The following is a 21,324-nucleotide window of genomic DNA, read 5'->3' on the forward strand; positions in this document are numbered from 1 at the left end:
GTGGGGGGCGGGGGGCTTTCATCTGGTAACTGATCAAGGCATTTGTTGAATGAAGGATTTGAAATTCTTGCTTTCCCCAACATACCAGCTCCCCTCCCTCCACATACCAAATTTAAAGTCATCACCAAATTTAAAGGTCCTACTTGAGCCTCTTGGCCTAGTTTTAGTTCTTGCCTAGGGCTGTAATACATGAATTTGGTGACATACCAGGCCTAGTACTCTGCTTCAATTTTTGCAAACACAGTAGGACAAACTTATAGTGTAGTATAGGCTTCAGGACACTGAAAATTTTATATTGATAAGGACATGTGCATTGGTGGGAGGCCCAGAAATTTCTTTAGGCTATTGTTGTTGGACTTTAACCATGATTTTTGCTCCTTAGGAGAAGTTTTCCTTCTCTATGACCCAAAGGCTTCCACCTCCAGGGGCATTGGAAAGGCCACTGTGCCAAGTCTAACCCAGGGCACCAGAGAGAGGGTGCCATAAATAAAAGAAGAAGGGAGCTCCTGATCAAGTCACCTCGCGGCCCTGGCACGTGTCTGAGAGGGGAGTCTGGGTGGGGTGGACGGCAGCAGGGTACTCCTGCAGAGGAAAGGAAATTTGGGGATTAGAAGGAAACACTCATGGTAGAGGATCCACAGTACACATCTGTTATTTCTCCAGCCACATCTGGAAGGATAGAAAAGGGGTAGAGAAAGCAGGAAAAGGGATTTCCTCAGGGTTGGGGATAAACAAAGGCGTGGCAGAAGGCAAGGTGGCCAGGAGCCCAGGAGAATGGGGTATTGGTGGAAACCCAAGTGAGGCCTGGAGGGTCCAGGAGAAGCTGAGAGTGCCGAGGTACACATCAAAATGCACTATGGTGGGATCAAAGTAGGGCTCCAATCAGAAAGCCTGGGATCCAACTAATTCCCCAGTCTTAACCGAACATGGGACTTCTGGGGCCCATACTGGTGAATGCCATGACATTGAGCTTCCTTTTCCCAATGGTAAGATGTAAGGATATTTCTCCCTCATGGGGCTGTAGAGAGGCTTTGGAGAATAATGTATGTGGAAGGCTCCAGATGGGCCCAAAATGTAGAACGTTCTCTATACTGTTCCTTTCCTCTCTCCTTGGGGACCCAGTTAAGGGGTTGTCCTGTCATGAACTCTCTCTCTCTCTCTCTCTCTCTCTCTCTCTCTCTCTCTCTATATATATATATATATATATATATATATATATATATGTGTGTGTGTGTGTGTGTGTGTGTGTGTGTGTGTGTATATATATGTATATATGTATGTATATATGAACACATACATATTTATATATTTTTAGGGAATTGGCAATCTTTTTAAAAAGTCACATTAGGGATACAATTCAATCTCTTAGGATTTATTTCACAATGTATTTGCCCCTATCCTGACAAAGTTCTCTTCGTATTGGTCTCTCTTCTCTACAAGGCCTCAGCTATGGCCTCTGAAGAGATGAACAAGCACTAACAAACAAGGTTTCCAACTGCTCTAGCCCTACCCCTAGATTGACTGTAGCCTGCCTTAAAATGACTGAGAAATCTCAAAGTTGCCCAAAACATTCAGCGTGGTCCTGCCAGCACCTCAGGATGAGGCCTCCATTTCCAGCCTCTGGAGTGAGTGCAGCATCCTGACTTCCTTAAGCACCAGTCCACAGACTATCCTGGACCAACCTTCTGGTTTTTTGTAATGTTTCACTTCCTTACTGGGCCCCACTCATCCCTCTCCCTACTCCCTCATTGTCTCTTGAAAAGGCCCAGTTACCTCCTTACAAATCAAAATGGAACTCAGCTCCTTCACCTACTGTCAGCTGAATAAAATCTACTTTCAATCCTCTAATGTCTGTCTGTATTTAATCTTTGACAAAAAATAATATGCTGTGTGTATATTTTTCAAAACTTGAAACTTTATGTGTGAATAATAGCTGGCTAGTTGTCTCTTTTTCTCTCTTTCTTTAAGGTACTACTTGTTTATATCAAGCAAGCAACTCTACATGTTCTGATAGATCATGCTTATATCTGAACCCCAAAATCACTTCATAAATATTTTTGTAAATATTCTAGGCTACAGATCTTACTATATTGTACATGAGCTAAACAAATGGTCCATAAAATATTATTTAAGGAAATCACTCTCAGAATTGGCTGAGTTATTAAACAGAATTGTCTTAATATAAATGGCCTGAACACATTTGTAACATTAAATGATTATTAAAGAAAATTTTCTAATCTGTTCAACTTTCCATTTTATTCTCAAGGTAGTTCTAGATTATGCAACAGTGAATCACAACAAAAAGGGAACAAAGTAGAGACTAGATGCATTTCCTGCTTCTAGAACACACTGTTCACTTTCTAGAGTAGGTCTGAGTTTGCGGGTGTGCACACACACACAGGACCCACATTGAGAGTTAGAGAATGTCACTCCAATTGGACATTCTGTTCCTTTTCACAATCTCCTAAGTCCATTGCTTTGGCAACATATATTTTTTAAAACTGTGGGTTACAACCCATTATTGGGAAACAAAATAAATTTAGTAGGTAGCAACAGAATTTGCTCATAAAATGAAATAGTATGTTAGAACAGAAAACATCAGAGGGCATCTCAGGCAGTGGATAGTGCTGGCAGAAGGATCTGTAAAGCTTTTGTTTCAGTTAAACCTATGTCTATGTGTTTGCATTACGTCACAATGCATTTCTCACTTTTGACCAAGGACAACAGTTTAAGAACAATCCCCAGGTTCAACATTAGGACCTCCTATGAAACATGCTTGCATTCTATACCTGGCACTCCTTTGGAACCCTCCTGGCATCTGGGCCATTTGCTCAAAAAATTCAATCACATAGTGCTTTTATTGTGGTGGGCAAGCAAGGGATGTGCTAAGCACAGCAAGGCAAGCCTAGGCAGCATGCAGTGCCAGCTAGTACAAGAGGAACAGTGATGTCAAGGACTCACAATCCCATAGAAGCTACTGAGTGGAAGGGCAGTGCTGAACAGGATTCAAGGGGCAAGATGTCAGTCGGCACAGTTAAAATGAACAACAAAAAAGCTAAAGTCTCTTCAGAATGCATCCCTCCCATATTACCTCCTGACTTCCGGAAAGGGAAGGGCTGATCTAGTAAACAAAACTACAACTCTTCAAGGTGTCACTGATGTGAAAGTTCAGAGCTGACTTACTGGCCATTTCCTAAGCTGTCCGACATGAGGGTAAAGGTTTTGAAACATGCATTGAGTTTTCCCCCATCAGTTCTAAAACTGCTGTCTCTTCTCAGCTTTGCTAAATGACAAGTAGGATATGATTTTTTTTCATTCATAATAGTATGTGTGTACAGAAGTTTACTGATGCTAAGAAATCCGATACCAAGATGTCTGGGCAACCACATGAAGTAAGACTTTGTAAGAATTGTTGATCCATACCTCGACACAGAAGTTGCTGAATAACTGTCAAAAATGATTGAATGAATTGAGTCTCAGGCTTACATTCTAGACTAGGGAATAAATCTATTTAAAAAAGACAGTGTGACTGCTATCAAAGTGGATGGTTGGTTCAGATGGAAAATGCAAAAGAGAAATTGCATTTCTTCTGATAAGATGAACCATCATGGAAACCAGCAGCACTAATAGAAGCAAGAACAGAAGTCATTTTTTCACTGGTTTTTGAATGATGCAGACCACATGCAGCCCTTAGAGAGATGGCAGCTATACACTGTGTTGACAATGTGTGCCCTTCACAGACTAGTTCCAAATAACAACCTGTGCTGGGTCTCAAAGTCTTAGAGTGTGTCTGTTTTCTGAGCTATCTTCATCATACAATATTCAAAGCTTCACTGGCTTCACACCTAGTAAACACCATGCTCCATTTTATGACAGGATTATAGGAAAAGACTGAAAAAGGAGTTATTTAACTATGTTTCTCCTACATACTCCTTTTATGGTGTGGGGCCAACCATTTTTAATGATGTTCTGACAAGACTGGTGCCAGCTCAGATAAACTGGGAGAGAAGGGGTCAGACTTACTAAAGGATCTCAAATAACCCTCAAGGTGGACACCAAAGCCTACACACAGTGTCATGAGCCAATCTTTAAATATCAGGGTTATAGGGAGATGGATTTTCATTAAAGATAGAAACCAAACCTTAGGTACTATTCCAGTTGGGAAGAACACATCAGAAGTTCAGGATAAGGAAGAGTATGTAACAAGGAGAACCTTATTCATTACAAGAAATATGCTTAACAGAAACTGGAAAGCAGGGGAAACACATGTAAGAAAACTTGGAGCTTTTAGGTTATGACATAGAGAACTAAAAATAGGTACAGAAATGTAGTGGAGAAGGAAATAGAATTATTTTACACTTCTTTACCTCATCACATCAGCCTATACTTTTCCTCAGTCTCAGTTGCTTTATTTTACAAAATAATGAGCTCACAGAATGATCTAAACATTTATGATTTCTTATCCTAAGTTAAGTTTTATCATTTCCTTAAATGTTAGGGGATTTTGCCTAGTTTCTTATACAAAAAAACAATTGCTGGAGGGGAAATTATGTGTAAGGCTGTCATGTGTTTTCTACTTGGCTTTAATCATGCCTACTTATATGCAATAGTCTACACTATCACAGTTCCTTCTGAGATCAGAATTTTGAGTCCTGCCCATGTGATTAAATTAGCAACCTTGGTGATGACTTGCTTTGATTGTCAGACAAAAGTTTTCTGGAGTTCACTCCCTACTCACCTGGTGTTTGGAGTATTTTACTAGACTCCTCTCCTACATGAATTTATAGAGATGTCCATGAATCTTCGGAGGAATTAAGAGTGACAAGCTAATTTCTGGGAATACAGAAGCACCCAATTAAGCTCCATGACCTTAAGCCATTCAACTAGACTAAAGTTCACTAAATTAATCAGTGCATTTGATGTGCATACTGCTCTATATAAGTTCTTTATTTTGAAACAAGGATCTATAAGCTCTGCAACAATTGTGCATATATAAAAAGCAGTTTGGACAGTGTCGCTCTAAAATGTTTTGGGGTGGCTTTGTTTAATAATACAGGCAGACAGCATTGTGCATTGAAAATAAAAGTGGAAGCTAGACACTACATGAAAAATAAACCTCTCTCACTCTCAGGGTTCAATGCCTTTTTAGAATAATTTGGAAAACTGGAAATACATCTTTATGAACTTTGAAATCCTGTGAATTGATGTCATTGCTATTGCAAGTCCAACAAATTTCATTTCTATATCACATTAGGCTAGAAAGGAACATACCAACAGACCAAACACACAATGAAAACATGCAGTGGAGTTGTATTTAATGCATGGATATAAATGTGCACACGGAAGAGGCCAAGCATATCACTTAATTTAATACAAGCACAGGTCTGTACCAAAGGTCTGAAACATTGTAAACAGGCCTTAAGCAAAGGAGGAAATGTAGAGGGGAAACAAAGCTGAGAAAAATGAGCAGGAAATGGGCAAGATGACTCATCTATACTTGAACATCTGACCTGTTAGTTGGCCGTCGCCTGCAGCAGGGGCGATGCGAATGTAAGGTGTTGTAAGCTGAGTCACGATTATCGCAGCTAAGGCAAAGGAGGATTTCCAGGTCAGCATGCATGAGGGAAAAAAAAGCCAGACTGAAGCTAGGCTAGCAAGAAGAATCTCCATCAGTATATCAAATCGTCTCAACTTTGTTCCAACAACAAAAAAAAGGAAAAAAAAAAAAAAAAAAAAAAGCAAGGAAAAAACAATAGCAAGATGTTGAATTTTCTGTATTAATTTTCTCTTAATAAGAGCTAGTTAGTTGGATTTCTAACTCTGAAACAATTAAAAGTTTTGGCTGAGATCTTAGATAGATCAACTGAAGAAAAAATAAAGTAAAATGAAAAATGTTAGTCCTATATTAAGCTGAAGACTAAACTGTTCCAATTGCAATCCAGTGTGATGTGATTTGTTGCTAATTCTGATGATTCAAACGTTAGGCTTCTAATTTATAAGGTTATTTAAAATGTGTTGCTTAAGTCACAATATTTTCTCTTCTTGCTAAAATCACCTTTGTGAAGAATATTATCCTTTTTCACTAAAAACGTTTTTATGCAGAGCAATTTCTCTTGTAACTACATTGCATGCAGATTTCCACTTAGGAATCTTTGTTTTTTCACATTAAGAGAATAAGAAAATGTGTCTCAAAGTATTAGTTAAAAACAGAACAGAAACTACTAATTGCCTTTCCTATAACCTCATTAACATGTTACTGAAGACATGATTAAGATTCTCAAAGTGGACTGGGCTGGCTTCTTGGTTTGTCTGCACACCTCTACAGTTGTGTGTAAGTGGTTAACATTTATGACAAACAGATATTGAAAAAAAGGAAATTAAAACATCAGTTCTAACATGATACAGCTGGAAAATGATGCAAAGAAAAAATATTGGGAAATTAAGGACAGGCTTACATGAAAAATTACTAATTTACATGGAACAGCCTGGGCACTATTAGAAATGTGGCAGCGAGTAAGGAAAATAGATCATCTACCATCTGCAGACAATTAAACCCCAAACTGCTGCTGCATAATATTTTGAAATATCCCTCTGCATCATTCAGTGTTGCTTCTTAAAACTACACAATTGCAGCAACTGAGTTTAAAAATGGCGAGACAGTCTTTTACACATTATTAATGAATTCATTCTAGTTTTGCTAAGTGAGATGAACAAATTGTTTGGTCAGAGAATAGAGTTCCCAATGCATTACACCAAGACAATTTTCTAGAGATGACATATTCTGCAATTTTGTATATGGATATACTTTGCACATGAAAAAATGTTTTTTCTAAGACTTGTTATGAGATTGGGAGCAATTCCAAGGTCTATATACATAATATATTTGCTTGGTCATAGATTATAGTTGTTCAACTCATATTCCTATGTTGTTATGTATTACTTACAGGAAGATCTGACCTGCTCTACTTTTGAGAAAAATGATGTTTTATTGAAAAACAGGCTCTTTCCTAACATCCAAAAAGGTAAATGATCTGAACAAAATGTTATTTGAAAATCACTATGGTGGTCAGTCAGGCATCCACAAATCCAAGGCTAAAAGCATTACCATGTGTGTCAGTAAGGATATTTTTGTAATCTCTGTGTTCCTCTTTGTAAACTGTTTATTTGTGAATACTGTTTTTAGTTCAACCAAAATGCTTGATTGTGTTACAAATTATTTTAAAATGAGTCATTAGGCATACCTCTTCCTTTTACAAATAAAGTTTTATTGGGCCAGGTGCAGTGATAAATGCCTATAAATCCCATAACTTGGAAGGCTGAGGCCATAGGATCTAAAGTTCGAGACCAGATAGCAACACTCTGTGTCAAAATAAAAATAAAAAGGGCTCAGGATGTAGTTTTATAGTGGAGTGCCCCTGGGCTTGTTCACCAGTCTGGAGGAAAAAAAAAATATTGAAACATGTCCAGGGTCAATTACTTAGGTGTTGCCTATGACTGTTTTGTCTAGCAAGGCAGAGCTTAACTGTTGTGACAGATAGCCCACAAAGTCTAAAATAAATAAATAAATAAATAAATAAATACAAATGTATTATTATTGTCATTATTTTTTTGCTGTACTGGTTATTAAATCCAAGGCTTCATAACATCCCTAGTCCGAAATATTTATTATCTGGTCTTTGTCATAAAAGTTTGCTAATTTCTGCTTTGAAATATCAATAAAAATGTATTATAAAAGAGAGTAGCACTAAATTTGGCAAAATAAAGTCACAAATTTCAATCCTATGCTTTGAAGACAACATGTGATGGTAATAAAATTAGGGTCTCCTTAGGTATGGAGCTGTGTGTGGAAAAGTAAATAATGCATTGAACAGGTCACATATCTAAAGTGCCATTTCAGTTGCATGTAGGGGGATCTTTTGGAATTCAGTGATTTGGCATTTGCCAAACTCTTTTGCATGACCCTGGTATTCTTTGAAAAATAATTCGGGTCAAATACATGTGGGCGGAAGAACTTTTCAGGTTTCTTCTTTTTAGGAACCTCTCAGGGGGTCTTAATATACTCTTCATGTACATTATGCAGACTATTTTAAGAAAATAAAAACTTTTCTCTATGAAATTCTGAATGCTGTATGTACATGTTCCTATTTCTAAATTTACAGCCTAAATAATAGCAGATTAACATACGAGTGCCCTTACTATATAATTTGTTTTCTTGGGCATTGAATGTGAATAATTAAAAGAAATCTTATTTAGCTTTACATCTTGACATTCTTTTCAGCCTTTTATCAGTATACTTTCATTCATTCTGTAGCCATACGGCCTAGAAATGATGTTCTTAGAACAAAAGCGTGAAAAGGAATACAGTCTGGAGAAACTTCTCCAAGAGACTAGTGATTGAAAAAAGAAATATTCAGATTTCTGAACATGTGTAGAAATTTTATGAGAACAATAGAAATCCTTCAAAGTTTCCTCAAGGTCTTCCAGTAAAGCATATTCCCATTCGATACAAATTTGAGTTAAATAAAATACAAAACTTACAATGAAGCATTTTTTTCACAAAAAAAATTTACCTTAAGGTGAATATTACATGGAAAGAGTAGTTTGTATCTGTGGTAAGTTTTGTAATCTGACATCTCTAGTATTTTTTAAAAGAATTTAGCATATGTTTGCATATAGATGTTTTTCTGACTTCTAGGTACACAGCTATTAGCCAAATCATAACAAGAAAAGAACAAATTAAAGATAGAACCTCCTGTCCCCCACATATCAAAAATCACAAATAAATAAACAAAAAACCCCGAAAATTTTATGAACTCAAAATCTTCAAAAGTTGGTATATTTACCTATCTGTACTTGGGATTCTTATAGATTAGTCTATGCCTAACAAATAGTAGTCATTCAAATAATTTAAAAAGTAAACATGGATAAGAGGAAAGCATCAATGGTTACACTGTCAAGGAGAGAGACAGGTAGCATCATATAATGGATAAATTATCTTACAGAAGATTAATGTAATGTAAATAGTTTAAATTGTCATTACAATTAGAATGAATATACCACACAATACGAAAGATTTAATTTACTAATAAGATGCACTTTGATTTTTAAGCATACCCTGTCAGTTCAGTGTTGATCATCCATAAAAACCTTCCAAAATTTAAATAAAAAGTTTCCACCTGACCAGTACTATAAGGTAGCCATAATGTATATAAAAGTCAAAGAAAATACATACACTAACTACTAAGAAAGAGTTGGAACAAATGGTCATTAAAAGAATCCAGCTATAAAAAATTTGAGTTTAATTTTAAAAAAATTTGGAGAATCTAAGAATAGCTTTTGCATTCACTCCATGGTACAGATTAAATTGGGAATATCACATCCAAACATCACTCATACCCTACTGTATAATGCCTTCATCTTTTAACTCAAAAGGGAATGTTCTGGGATGAATTTGTCTTTAGTCAAAAAACTGAGGTCAGATGTATCTATGGGCATCTCATTTAGACATACAAATAAAAGGAGAATATATAAAAATAAAGGCAATCCTCCAAACATGAAGAAATGTAATAACATATCTTAGGTTTTCCATGAGACCATACTTGAGATGATGAGTGTCAAAATATATCTTTGGAATATGATTAAAATAATCACAACTTTAAATTTATAAATGGTATGAGATATATTTTTGACAGACCCTTACTTGAAATTATAAACTATTTCTTTGTGAAAACAAATCCACCTCCATACTTTCTCTATAAAAATACACTGAAATCTGTGCACTTAAGATGCTGCTTAGGAAAGGAGTTCAATATCTGAAAACTCAATTAAGCCACCATGCTGTCAGCAGTATATGGCAAAACACATAGGATGTGTGAACTCTTAAATTTCAAAAATTTTTTATTGCACAGTACTGATACAGTTATTAAATGTACCTATTTCAATGTTTAGACTAAAGAGTCAAGATAGAATGGCCTCCCGTGCTGCAAAAACAATTTTTAGTATAAAGAAGGGGAAAATTTCTCATTATAAAGGTGGTGGAACATAATGCTGTGTTGCAAAGGGGGAACTGCTGGATCTGTCCATGTAGAACTTCACAAAATAGCACACAATGGTGTTGTTTGACCTGGAGGGAGATTATGTCCCAAGGTTTCCTACTGTACTATGATTTTATGAAACACAAATGACAATGTTAAGCAGTGAATATTAAAATCTGTTTCCCTATTTCCCCCAAAGAGGTTATTTGGATAGAATCTGTTGCTGTATAAATGTTTGCAAATGACTCAGAAAATATGAGTGGGGAATATTTAGTCAATCAGGTCATCTGTCTGCCTAATCATCCTTTGGTGAATTGAAAAACAAATTACAATATTGATGAAATCTAGCTGATGGAAGAAAATGATCCAAATCACCATCTAATTCAATCTATTGTGGAAATGGCAAACTTGTCAGGTTTCCATACTTACTAGTGTGTTATTTATATAATTATTTAACTATGTGAATCAGCATGATGAGAAATACTTCATTGATGTCACAGCAGATTGGGCAGTAACTCAATTCTAATAAAGTGGAGGTCAGAAGTTTAAACTACACAATAGCATAACTGGCCAGACTTTCTGCTGGGTGAAAAACCATGAGACACAGTGAAAGAAACCCTGGGGTAGGAGTCTAAATGCTTGGGATCAAGCTGGGACCCCAGTAAGTCCACTCATCTCTGAATACATTTTCTTCTTCTTAAAAATAAGAGAAGTGCCTGTCTCCTTTTTCATACTAGTGGTGAAGAAGTAAATAAGAACACATGTATGAAAGTGATTTAAAAAAATGTCCACTCTAATGTTAAACACAGGGCATTATAAATTAGGCACTTTGGGACTAGATTTACCTTTTCAGACCATAAGGGTAAGTGGTGTGTAATAATAATGCAATATTTCAAAAGTCCTGTTCTCAAACACAGGCCATGAGCTGTAGATCTAAGATCCTGAACAGATACCTGGTTAAAGGGCTTTGTAATACTGTGATAACAGAAAGTAGCTTATGAAGCATATTAACTATAGTTTCATTTATTACTATCTTACTCCTATAAATAAAGGTATTCATTGGGTACAATATGATATACAGAATTGAAGGTTTTAAAAGCAGCAAAAATAGGTTCTTAAAAATAGATCAATAAGCCCATGAGGACAAATTACTAATGAGGTGAGTAGCTTCCACAATGACTGCACATAACTTGCCAACAATAAACATTTGTTAACACTAAATGCAAAAGTCATGTATCTTCATGAAGCAAGAATGCAATGAAGATTTTGAAATACATGAATGTTCATGGCATATCCAACTTTTCCTGACAGTTAAACAACAACAAAATGATAATTTTATCCAACAGCGCTTATCCAGCAAGAGTTGATGCGATCTTGTGCCACAGACACAGTGATGCCTTCTTCTCATTATTTCTAGGTTAAATCACACAGGACCTCATGGTTACCCCTATGGTCTGAAAGAGCATATTTAACTTCAAGGGTTAATTTCTAATGCCTCACTTTAATAAGACACTTTATATTTCTCAAAGCATTTTCTCATGCATTTCCAAGTGTAATGTTTATCACCTTAAGATTGATGAGAGATTACTGCTCATGTCCAAGTACATGCATCTGCACCTTCTTCTTTAGGAGGTGTTGTATGAGCAGCACATGGTGACTCCCCCTATCTATAGCTCATCGTTGATCACATTTCTCAGAAGTTTAACCAGGCCTGAGAAACAGAAGTTCTAGGATAATATCACCTGGCTATTGGGACTCCAGCATCATTAGGGAAAGAAAAGCCCAAGCAGACTTGACTTTATAGTGCTATTATAATCAGATCACTGCTGAAAAATAGCAGGTGTGCCCTGATGGCATGCACCTGTCATCCCAGCTATTTTGGAGGTGAGGAATGAATATCACTAGGGCTCAGGAGTTTTGGGCCAGGTTGGGCAACAATGCAAGACCTCATCTCATTAAAGAAGGGGGATTCATAAATATTTTACTCCCTTGCATATTAAGACTCTCTAAATGTAGTATTTATAGGTATGGTGCACTATGATCTAAATAGGTATAATGTGTATAGTCATCATACAAAATTAATATTTTAGAACAGTTTTTAAAAAGATGAACATTGAAAACTGTTTGGAACACAGCAATGTGGATTGTAATTATAAAAAAAGTATCTACATGAAATAGTGTTAACTGCCATAAGTCCTAAAACATCTACATGTATATACATGCATGCATATAGATATGATACATAAACACAGAAACATGCACATACTTATTTTAATGAACTTATACTGCAAAAGGGTTTGAAACATAGTCTGAAGTAAATATTAAGAAACATAAGTCAGAAGATATTCCCACAATTTCAACCTACCTTTTGTGGCCACTCGGACACAGTCGATTTTAGTTTCCTGTATTAAATAAAGAGGGGGGAAATTGTTATTCATGTTTTATTTAAAACAATAGAATTATCTGTAGTTTGAGTTGAATGACACCAATAAGGAAAGACTTCACTGTTTCAGGGATGGCTTTTATCACACTTACTCAGTGAACTATCTCATATACATTTTCTGGTTCCAGTACAGATGGTGTTGGGGAACACTGCATCCGATGAGGATGTGGAGTTAAAGAAAAATGATCTCCACCTGGTGGATGCTGAATGCTTCCCCAGACCCATCCTTGTGCCCTGTGCAAACAGCACTGGCAGGGGTGGGGGATTCTACATTCCAGATTTTTCCTTTCACTGGCAAAAGTTAAGTGGCCATTGATACTTAGACCTGTGCCAAGAGGGAGGGAATCAATGGAAGAATCTAGAAAATGTTCCCTTCTGGCAAATGAGATGTAAAATTTTATCAGAGCTCTAGTTGGTATGAACAGGAAAGGGGACAAATTTCAGATGTGGGTCTCAATGATAGTTTTTACTTTGTTCCACCTCATCTTCCTTAAGCTGTTTTCTCTTAGAGAAAAAAAAAAGACATCCAATTTAGTCATAGCTATAGGAAGCATAGTCTTGTGGAATTAAAGAAATGGGACAGAATATGCTGAAAAGACAGATGTTGTGGAGCTCACAAAACTTTAAATGAGCTGAATGTATGTGTTGTAGCTACAATGTTTTCCTGTAAAAGAGTAACCTAAGCAGAATGTCTAGCCAAATTTTGGTAATAAAAATTCTGAAAATAAAAACTATCATTGTTGATGATACCCTTTCTAAACCCCCCAAAAAGAGGAATATAAGAATATATTCATTTCTTGCCATAAATTTCTCAAGATGAAAATAATTTTAAAGGAGAAAAAATTGTTTACAAGTAAAAGCACACAAACACATGACTTCCTTTATTGACTACTATCTTACTTAAACTATGTTCACATTAATAACCCAAAATAACACTGGTAAACAGTCATCTATAAAACTTACCCCATTGGCTCTACTAGCAGCTTGGAAATAAATTCTGTAGCTTTTATGGGGGAGGAGGGGAGTGTTCCAGTATCCATTGTATGTCTTGTTGTCACCAATAGTAAAAGGCTGAGCAGCTTGGAGGCTGTCTGCTGGAAATTCTGCAGCAAAATAGTACTGTGAGTTCAGGATGGAAGCATTCTGGAAATGAATAGGCACTGGGTAGCACTTCAAGACCTCTGTTGTCTTTTTAGTTCTTCGAGGACGTTCTTCCTCAACAACTATTTGATAGACACTAGAAAAGAAAGGGGGAGAATCGTAAGTGATGTCTTTTAACTGATCTGATCCTCTCTGCCTTCAAATGCAAGAACCACATGGCACATCTAAAATAAGGAACACACTGAACACAGTCAATAATCCTGGTCCATAAGGGCCACTCACTTGATGCTTGCTCATCGAAAAGAGAGTGCTTAAGCTCTCCCTCAGAATTCTCTCACCCAAAATAACCCAAAATACTTTACTGAGAGGAACAAAACTCACCATAATTTAAAACATTTAGAAATTGCTGTTTGTAACCAGGACCCTAACATAATCCTTTTTTCACAAAGACCTCATGATGATTTCTAAGCTTATTGATGATGAAATTATATTAACAGTAGGTTTGTAAGAAAGGCAATGCATTCTTCTCTTTAGTGGCATCTGCATGACCACAGGTGAAGTTTTAACAAGTCACAAAAGAAACACAGAGCGATTCCTCTTAACTAAGGTTTATGGCTCCCATCTTTTCTTACATTCCTTTGTCCTTGACCATATTCGGTCAGTGGAAAGAGAAGACATGAGAAAAATGGAGATGAGGGACTGGAATTTCAAAAGCCAAGCTTTGAAGTTCCATGTGACTTGGAATAGGAAACCATGATCAGGTCACTTGAATCAGATATAAAGAAGGGATGGGAAAGAACACTTCAGCAATATCTGCAGGGATGAGGTGCTCCCTGAAAAACAGAACCCAGGTGCCTTTATCTTACAGTACAGAAAAGCACCCCGGCTCCCTACAAAAATGATGTGATTCAAGAGTTGCTGAGTACAGCTGACCATTAATGCCAAGAGGAAAGATTAGGAGTGGGAGCTCATCCTCACTTCCCTGGGGAATGCCTTTTTATGGCTCTTCTTGTTGTGAACTCTGAGTCTGCATTCAGCAAATGTTTACTCTGTGAATACAGCCACTTGGTGCAAAATGAGTCACAAAGTGAGTGTTGCCATTCAATTTATAATTCTGTATAACTACAATTCAACATCACAGTGATTTCTCAGTAAATCAGGTAGTCCAACAGGTTTATGGTGTGACAATAAAGTGAATCTTGACATTCCACCAGTGAAGGAAAGAAGGAAGGAAGAAAGGAAGAAAGAAAAGTAGGGACTTGTTACTGGGTGTAGTCATGTAAGAGGCTATACCATAACTGGTAGATTTCTCCCTGCATAATAGATATGATACATGAAAGAAAAGTATTTAGGGAGCTTCTTCCCAGATTGAGGACACAGGATGCATAAAGAGGTAAAGCAGACTTTGATTTCTCTCATCCTTCTCCTTGACTTCGTACACCTACAAATACTTGGATATGGTGATTTAACGATTTGCAAAGACCTTGGCATTTCTCAGCCCAGAGGTGGGCTTGGCTATATTTAATGACTTATGTGCAACTAACAGAATGTGGTAGAAGGGTCACTATACCTGTATCTTCAGCCTGGTTTCCTTGGGAAGCCTTCTTTTGGAGAAGCCAACCAAGTAAATGGTCCCCAGTGTGAACCTGCCATGCAGGAGGGGACATGTATAGGCACGCTGCTTGGCAGTCCTAAGGGCTCCTAGCCCATAGGCAGCATTGTTGGCAGCCACGTGTGTGAAAGGCCTCAGAAGGTCACCAGCCAAGCCAGTGGATGACTGAAGTACTGAGAGACACTAAGTAGAAGCTGTCCAGCCAACCCTCTGCTGGCCAACACTGTCATGTCAAAATAAAGGTTTGTTTTAAGCTGCTACACTTCAGAGTAGTTTGATACAGCAGCAAATACAGTAAGTAGTTCCTCCTTATCTGTGTTTTATTTTCTGTGGTTTCACTCAACCACTATCCAAAAATATTAATATTTGTCTTGATTCTTTCAAGGGAGACAGATCACATTCACATGACTACTATGGATTACTGTTATAATTGTTCTATATTCTTATTGTTGTTCTTAATCTCTTGGTGTGCCCAATTTACAAATTTATCTTTATATAAATGTGTGTATGAAATAACACAGTACATATAGGGTTTGATTCCCACTGTGTCTTCAGGCATCCATATGGGGTCTTGAATTGTATCTGCTGCAGATAGGAAGGTCTATAGTACTAATTTGCATATTAGGTAATACAATAGTATGAGTAAGGGTCAAGGTCAAAGTAAAAGACAAAAGGCCACCTGCTCAGTAGTACAACCACAGATGGCAGTTATGGAAGGAATTTATTCAAAACGTCATTAAAAACAGCACTGAGAAGGCATGAACATTTTCTTGAAATTGCTTTTGTAGGGATGAGTCAGTGCATGGTTCCAGGCATTAACTCTAATTCTGCAAACAACTCAGGGTTTTAATTGATTGAGGGGTCTTATTTTTTCCTATGAAATGAGAATATTAGTTGGATCTCTAATGCAAATTTAAAAAAAAACTCTTTTTAGATGTCGATGCCCCTTTATTTTATTCACTTACTTATATGCAGTGCTGAGAATTGAACCCAGTGCCGCACATATGCTAGGCAAGTGCTCTACCACTAAGCCACAACCCCAGCCCTCTAAAGTGGATTTTATAAATTCAGAATTTTTATTCACCATATAAGAACTGTTCTTCCAAAATGAACAACCCATATGGATAATTATTTGTTTTGTAAAGAATTTCCTAATTTGATAAAATAATTTTTAACAATGGTTTCCTTCCAAGAGTCAGCTTTTCCAGTTCATTTGCTATATAACATGATTTTCAAAATTTCCATATAAAAACAACTTTTCAGAAACTCCTGTATAAGACAAAGCAGAAAAACAAAGATAATGTAAAGACAAAAAATTTACAGAAATTATCCTATCCTGTATCGGGTCATGTATATGTAAGTTTTATTTTTTCCAATTTACTGAGGTGAAGACCAAGGCCCTGAGGTGAAGTGCTATACTACTGAAGTGGCAGGGGAGCCCATCTCATATCACGTTCTTAATCACTGGGTCAGATGATGCTTTTCTTCTTCACAAGTATTATTTTAAGGCATTGATATGAATCGTCTGCCCTGAATGGAGTACCCTGCAGATGCAACCAATATACAAGCCAATCTTTACTTTCCATGATCACTTTATTTTGAGCAATGTGTAAAGTTTTTTTTTCATTTTCATCATTTCAAGGAAGCTATAGATGGTAATGTTACCTTTGACCTCATTCCCTTCTGCCATCTGTGTCTGTGATATGAATCACTTCCAGAGAAGGATCTACTCCTAGAGTCACAGTGACTTACACACCTGCTGGAATCTCTTCACCTTTCTCACCATGCAATGCAAGGGCTCCCTCTGATTCTAAATCTACTCTGTAAAAAAAAAAAAAAAGAAACACACACACACACACACACACACACACACACACACACACACACACAGCCACTTCTGGACTTTTCAAGCCCCAAGATCCTGAATTTAAATACAAACCCGAGTCTCTATTCTCCTCCCTTGGTCTGGGCTCAAGTGTGCTATTTAAATGCTGTTCTTCCCAATAGGATGGGCACTTGGACAATCTCAGCAGGGAACCTCTCATAAAATGCAGAGACCCTCCTTGACCCCTTTTCCAGGGGCTTCCAATCATTCCCTCTGTTTGAGATGTTCTTACTCTGCTCCAAACTCACAAAAAAATGTTTTTTGGTGAAGAGTGATAGCCATTGGTATCATTTTATTATTATTTTCAAAAATCTTGTAAGCTTCTAGAGGAGGAGGGCTACACGTTATTCATTTTTGTTTCTCATGACTCTTGGAATGAAGCGGGCTATGAAGTTGGTATTTTTGAAATCATAATATAATCAAAAGGCATTTCTATTTTGTTCTGGAGGTACATTACACATTATATGTAATTATATGTGTAAGGGGGGAGCAAACTGCTTTTTACAAGGGTGTTTTACATAACTTAAATTTAACATTAAATTTATTTTTGAGTCACTTCCTGAATATAAGAGCAAAAAGAAGAGGAAATTATCAAGAAAAAAGTTTTGTGATAAGAGTGTGCTGGTCAGTATTTAAGTTTGTCCTGGGGGCTGGGGAGATAGCTAAGTCGGTAGAGTGCTTGCCTTGCAAGCACAAGGCCCTGGGTTCGATTCCCAGCACCCAAAAAACGTTTGTCCTGGATAACCCACAACAAATAATGAACCCAGCGGGGAATCAAAGGCTGCATCTCTCTCTCCTCTATCTCTCTCCTCTACCTGCTCTCTCAACTCCATCTCTCAATTCTTATTCCTCTTTTCTCAACCTTGTTACTATGTTTGATATGTGTTCACATACTTACTAATTTAATAATTATTTCTGAGTGCCTACTATGTGCCAGGCAATCCCTTACTGTAACTCAAACTATACAATCTATTGTTTCCTAGTAAGACATTTCTTCATAAACAAAATTTTCTTCTGTAATTTATATACCATCTAAGAGAATATAAACTAAAAGTTATTTTTTCTCTAGGCAGCAATTTAATGAGGATTAGGTGAAAATCAGAGAATGAAATGATCATTTAATGGGCCTCCCTTTTTGCCAGCTGTTATTAGTTTTATTATATACTCTACTCCAGACATATTACTTTTTAAATGGCTACCATCTACTCATCTCCAGATATATTAAAGAAAGAACTAAGTTGACTGGAGCAATTTCAAACCCCGAATGTCTTTTCATCTTTGCTCCACAAGACAAATTAGATTTGCAAGCATCCAGACCTCAAATCTATTTGCTCTTTAATAATTTAAGCACTGAAAGGTCAAGCAGCTCTTTTCTATTCCCCTTTATCAAAGTCCAAGTGCTAATGAAAAATAGCTAAATCCTCTCTGCTGCCCAACTGCCACACATTGCTGTCTCCCTGATGGAAATTAACATGTTATTAGCACCCAGGTCAATGGTACCTTGACTGAACTGTATGACTGGTGTGTTTTTCATCTGTACAAATAACATCATTTCACTAATCAATTTCATAAAATCTTCCCATGACAATCATAATCTCAAAACTAGCTTTGAAAATCTTACTGTCTGGTTTTTCCAAAAGATTAAAAAATTAAAAAAGCAAAAATCCCAAGCATAGAAAGCCAACCAGAAGTTTCTAGCTTAGTGAGCTGAATTAAAATTCTATTATCCTTTTAATGTATTACTAAGGTTCCTTTTGTTTATTAAGGTTGCACCATTCCTAATACTGGTCTACCACTATTCTGGAATTTAAAGTAACATAAAATCTTTCCACTGCTTTTGTAATATTAAAGTACAACCCATAGTAAAGATGAATCTGCCAAAAATGTAACATCACTTCTATCAGAACTTGCCCATGGAATGAAATTTAATTTAAAGTTTAATTTATGCTAGGCTTTGCTACAACAAAACTCTAAGGCCCTTACAAGGAGAATGAGAAATCTGCATTTATATAGAATAGTACATGAAGTATAACCTAGAAAAGAACATCTGAACATCTTTCATGTACTTTTTTAAACTTGAAAGTTCAAATGTGATATAATGTTTTTCGTTTCTTCCCGACTTTGAGGTCTTTGAGAGGAAGCTTGAAGTAGATCTGAAATTGACTTAATTTTTTTGTCCTAATTCATTGCAAGATTAAAACCTTAGTTGTTAAATCCATTTTTCTTATCCATTTTTTCTGTTTCTTATTAGCAGAATTATTAGAGGGCTACCCAACTGGTTAACAGAAGGCGGGACAAGGAGGAGAGGAGAAATGCAATGATTCTTCCTTTGCTGCTTTTGCTATTCCTTTAAAAGAGTCACTTCTGAATCATTTCTGGGACTTTGAATATTGCTCATTTCATGGGACCTAAGGTGACTTTTACCTTGTTTTGCAATTTTTGATACAAGCCATATATCCTATACTGTATTAAAAAGAAAAGAAATGAGTATTGATCATCTTTCTGAAGACTAATTTGAAGGAGATGTGAGAATAAAGAAATGCTAATTATATGCAAAATAAACATATAACTACAGTGGGTATCACCATGTAACCATACAGAATTTCTGCTTGCCCTGTTTTTTGTTCAGATGTAGCTCTTTGCTAAAGTTGTCAACACTTAACTGAAATGATAATCCAAAACATCAAACAACCTGGTAATATCTAACTAAGTTTTAAGAAGCACATCACCAGTTTAAAAATCAAGTGAGAATTCAACATACTGTCATATTGGCTAAGATCCCTTAGAGTTCTGTGTGAAGCACTGGTGCTGAGAACAGTTGACCTAACATTGCCCTGGTCATTAAATTATGAATGAAAACTGGTTACTAGCGTTACACAGACATTGGTAACACACTGCCAGCATGAACAGACCTGTGGGGTTGAAGAGTCTGTGTTAGCAACTTTAATTTCTCTTTGTCCTGCTGTGACCATAAGGCTGGCCATAAATTGCTGTGGATGAGTTGCAGGCCACCACAAGCATATTTTATGTTCTCCCAGCTATAACTCATAACAAAAAGCTTTCCTGGCATCAGTAAGTTACTATTGCTCTGGATATGTGTGTGTATGTGTGTGTGTGTGTGCATGTATGCACATGTAAGCATGCAGTTTAATACCCTGCTGCTCTGCTAGTTAGTGATAAAATCTGCTATAATAAAATATTAATTATAGCTGAAAGGTTGGGTGAGAAATATTAACTCAATTACAGCCCCATATTGTGAACAAAGGGCAGGGTGAAAAAAATCCTTTAGTTATGGGGGTTTGAAATTAAAAGAAAAAAAAACAACTCCAGCACATTAGACTCAGGCTGAGGAGCTCTGCAAAAGGCCACCTGTCATCAATCTTCACAACAGGCACCACATTTTGAGTAAATTAGTCCTAGATAGAACATCTTTAAGAGGATTTCTTCTGCTTTGAACAATGAAGACATTTTGCTTTGTACTTCCTATTTCGACTGTTTATCATAATTTAACCATATAATTTCATAACAAACATATTTCTAAAAATTACAGTTCAAGGTCAGTTACTAATATGAAAGTATGTTCCCTTTAATAGCCCTAGTGATTGGAATAAAAATAGAAATAGAATATAATCAAAGCCACACCAAATTAAGAGCATCCTTAATTCAAGAATCCTTTCAGAAAGTTCTAGATTGTGGAATATTTTGGATTTTTGGATTGGGGATGCTCAACTGGCAAAGTCTATACAAATATCCCTAAATGTAACAAAATCCAAAATCTGAAATGTTTTGGGTGCTAAGTGTTTTGGCTATCGGATATTCAACTTGTATCTTTCTTTTTGGTTCTTTTTAATTATACACCATTTGATATAATTGTATAAGCATGGAATGTATGTTAGTCTAGTTAGGATTCCATTCTTACAGATGTACAATGATGGTAAGATTCACTATGGTGTATTTATATATGTACATAGGAAAATTATTTCAGATTCATTCCACTGTCTTTCCTTTTCCTATCCCCTCTCCCCTCCATTTCCCCTTGTCTGATTACACATCATTCTAGTCAGAATGGCAATGATCAAGAATACAAGTAATAATAAATGTTAGCAAGGATATGGGGAATAGGGTATACTCATACATGGCTAGTGGGATTACAAATTGGTGCAATCACTCTGGAAAGCATTATGGAAATTTCTAATAAAACTAGAAATGGAACCACCATTCCATTTGACCCAGTTATCCCACTCCTTGC

At 36.5% G+C, this 21,324-nt stretch overlaps 1 protein-coding gene across 1 annotated transcript in view; it reads right to left on the minus strand.

The window, feature by feature from the left end:
- The window catches only part of PTPRM (protein tyrosine phosphatase receptor type M), an 849,607-nt gene that overhangs the window by 274,202 nt on the left and 554,081 nt on the right, over positions 1-21,324 (minus strand). The window contains 3 exon segments of the mRNA XM_079108449.1: positions 5,511-5,585; positions 12,400-12,436; positions 13,441-13,714. Coding sequence (XP_078964575.1) covers positions 5,511-5,585; positions 12,400-12,436; positions 13,441-13,714 — 386 coding nt within the window.

The sequence above is a fragment of the Sciurus vulgaris genome, assembly GCF_902686455.1.
Source record: "Sciurus vulgaris genome assembly, chromosome: 13".
NCBI classification, from domain to species: Eukaryota; Metazoa; Chordata; class Mammalia; order Rodentia; family Sciuridae; genus Sciurus; species Sciurus vulgaris.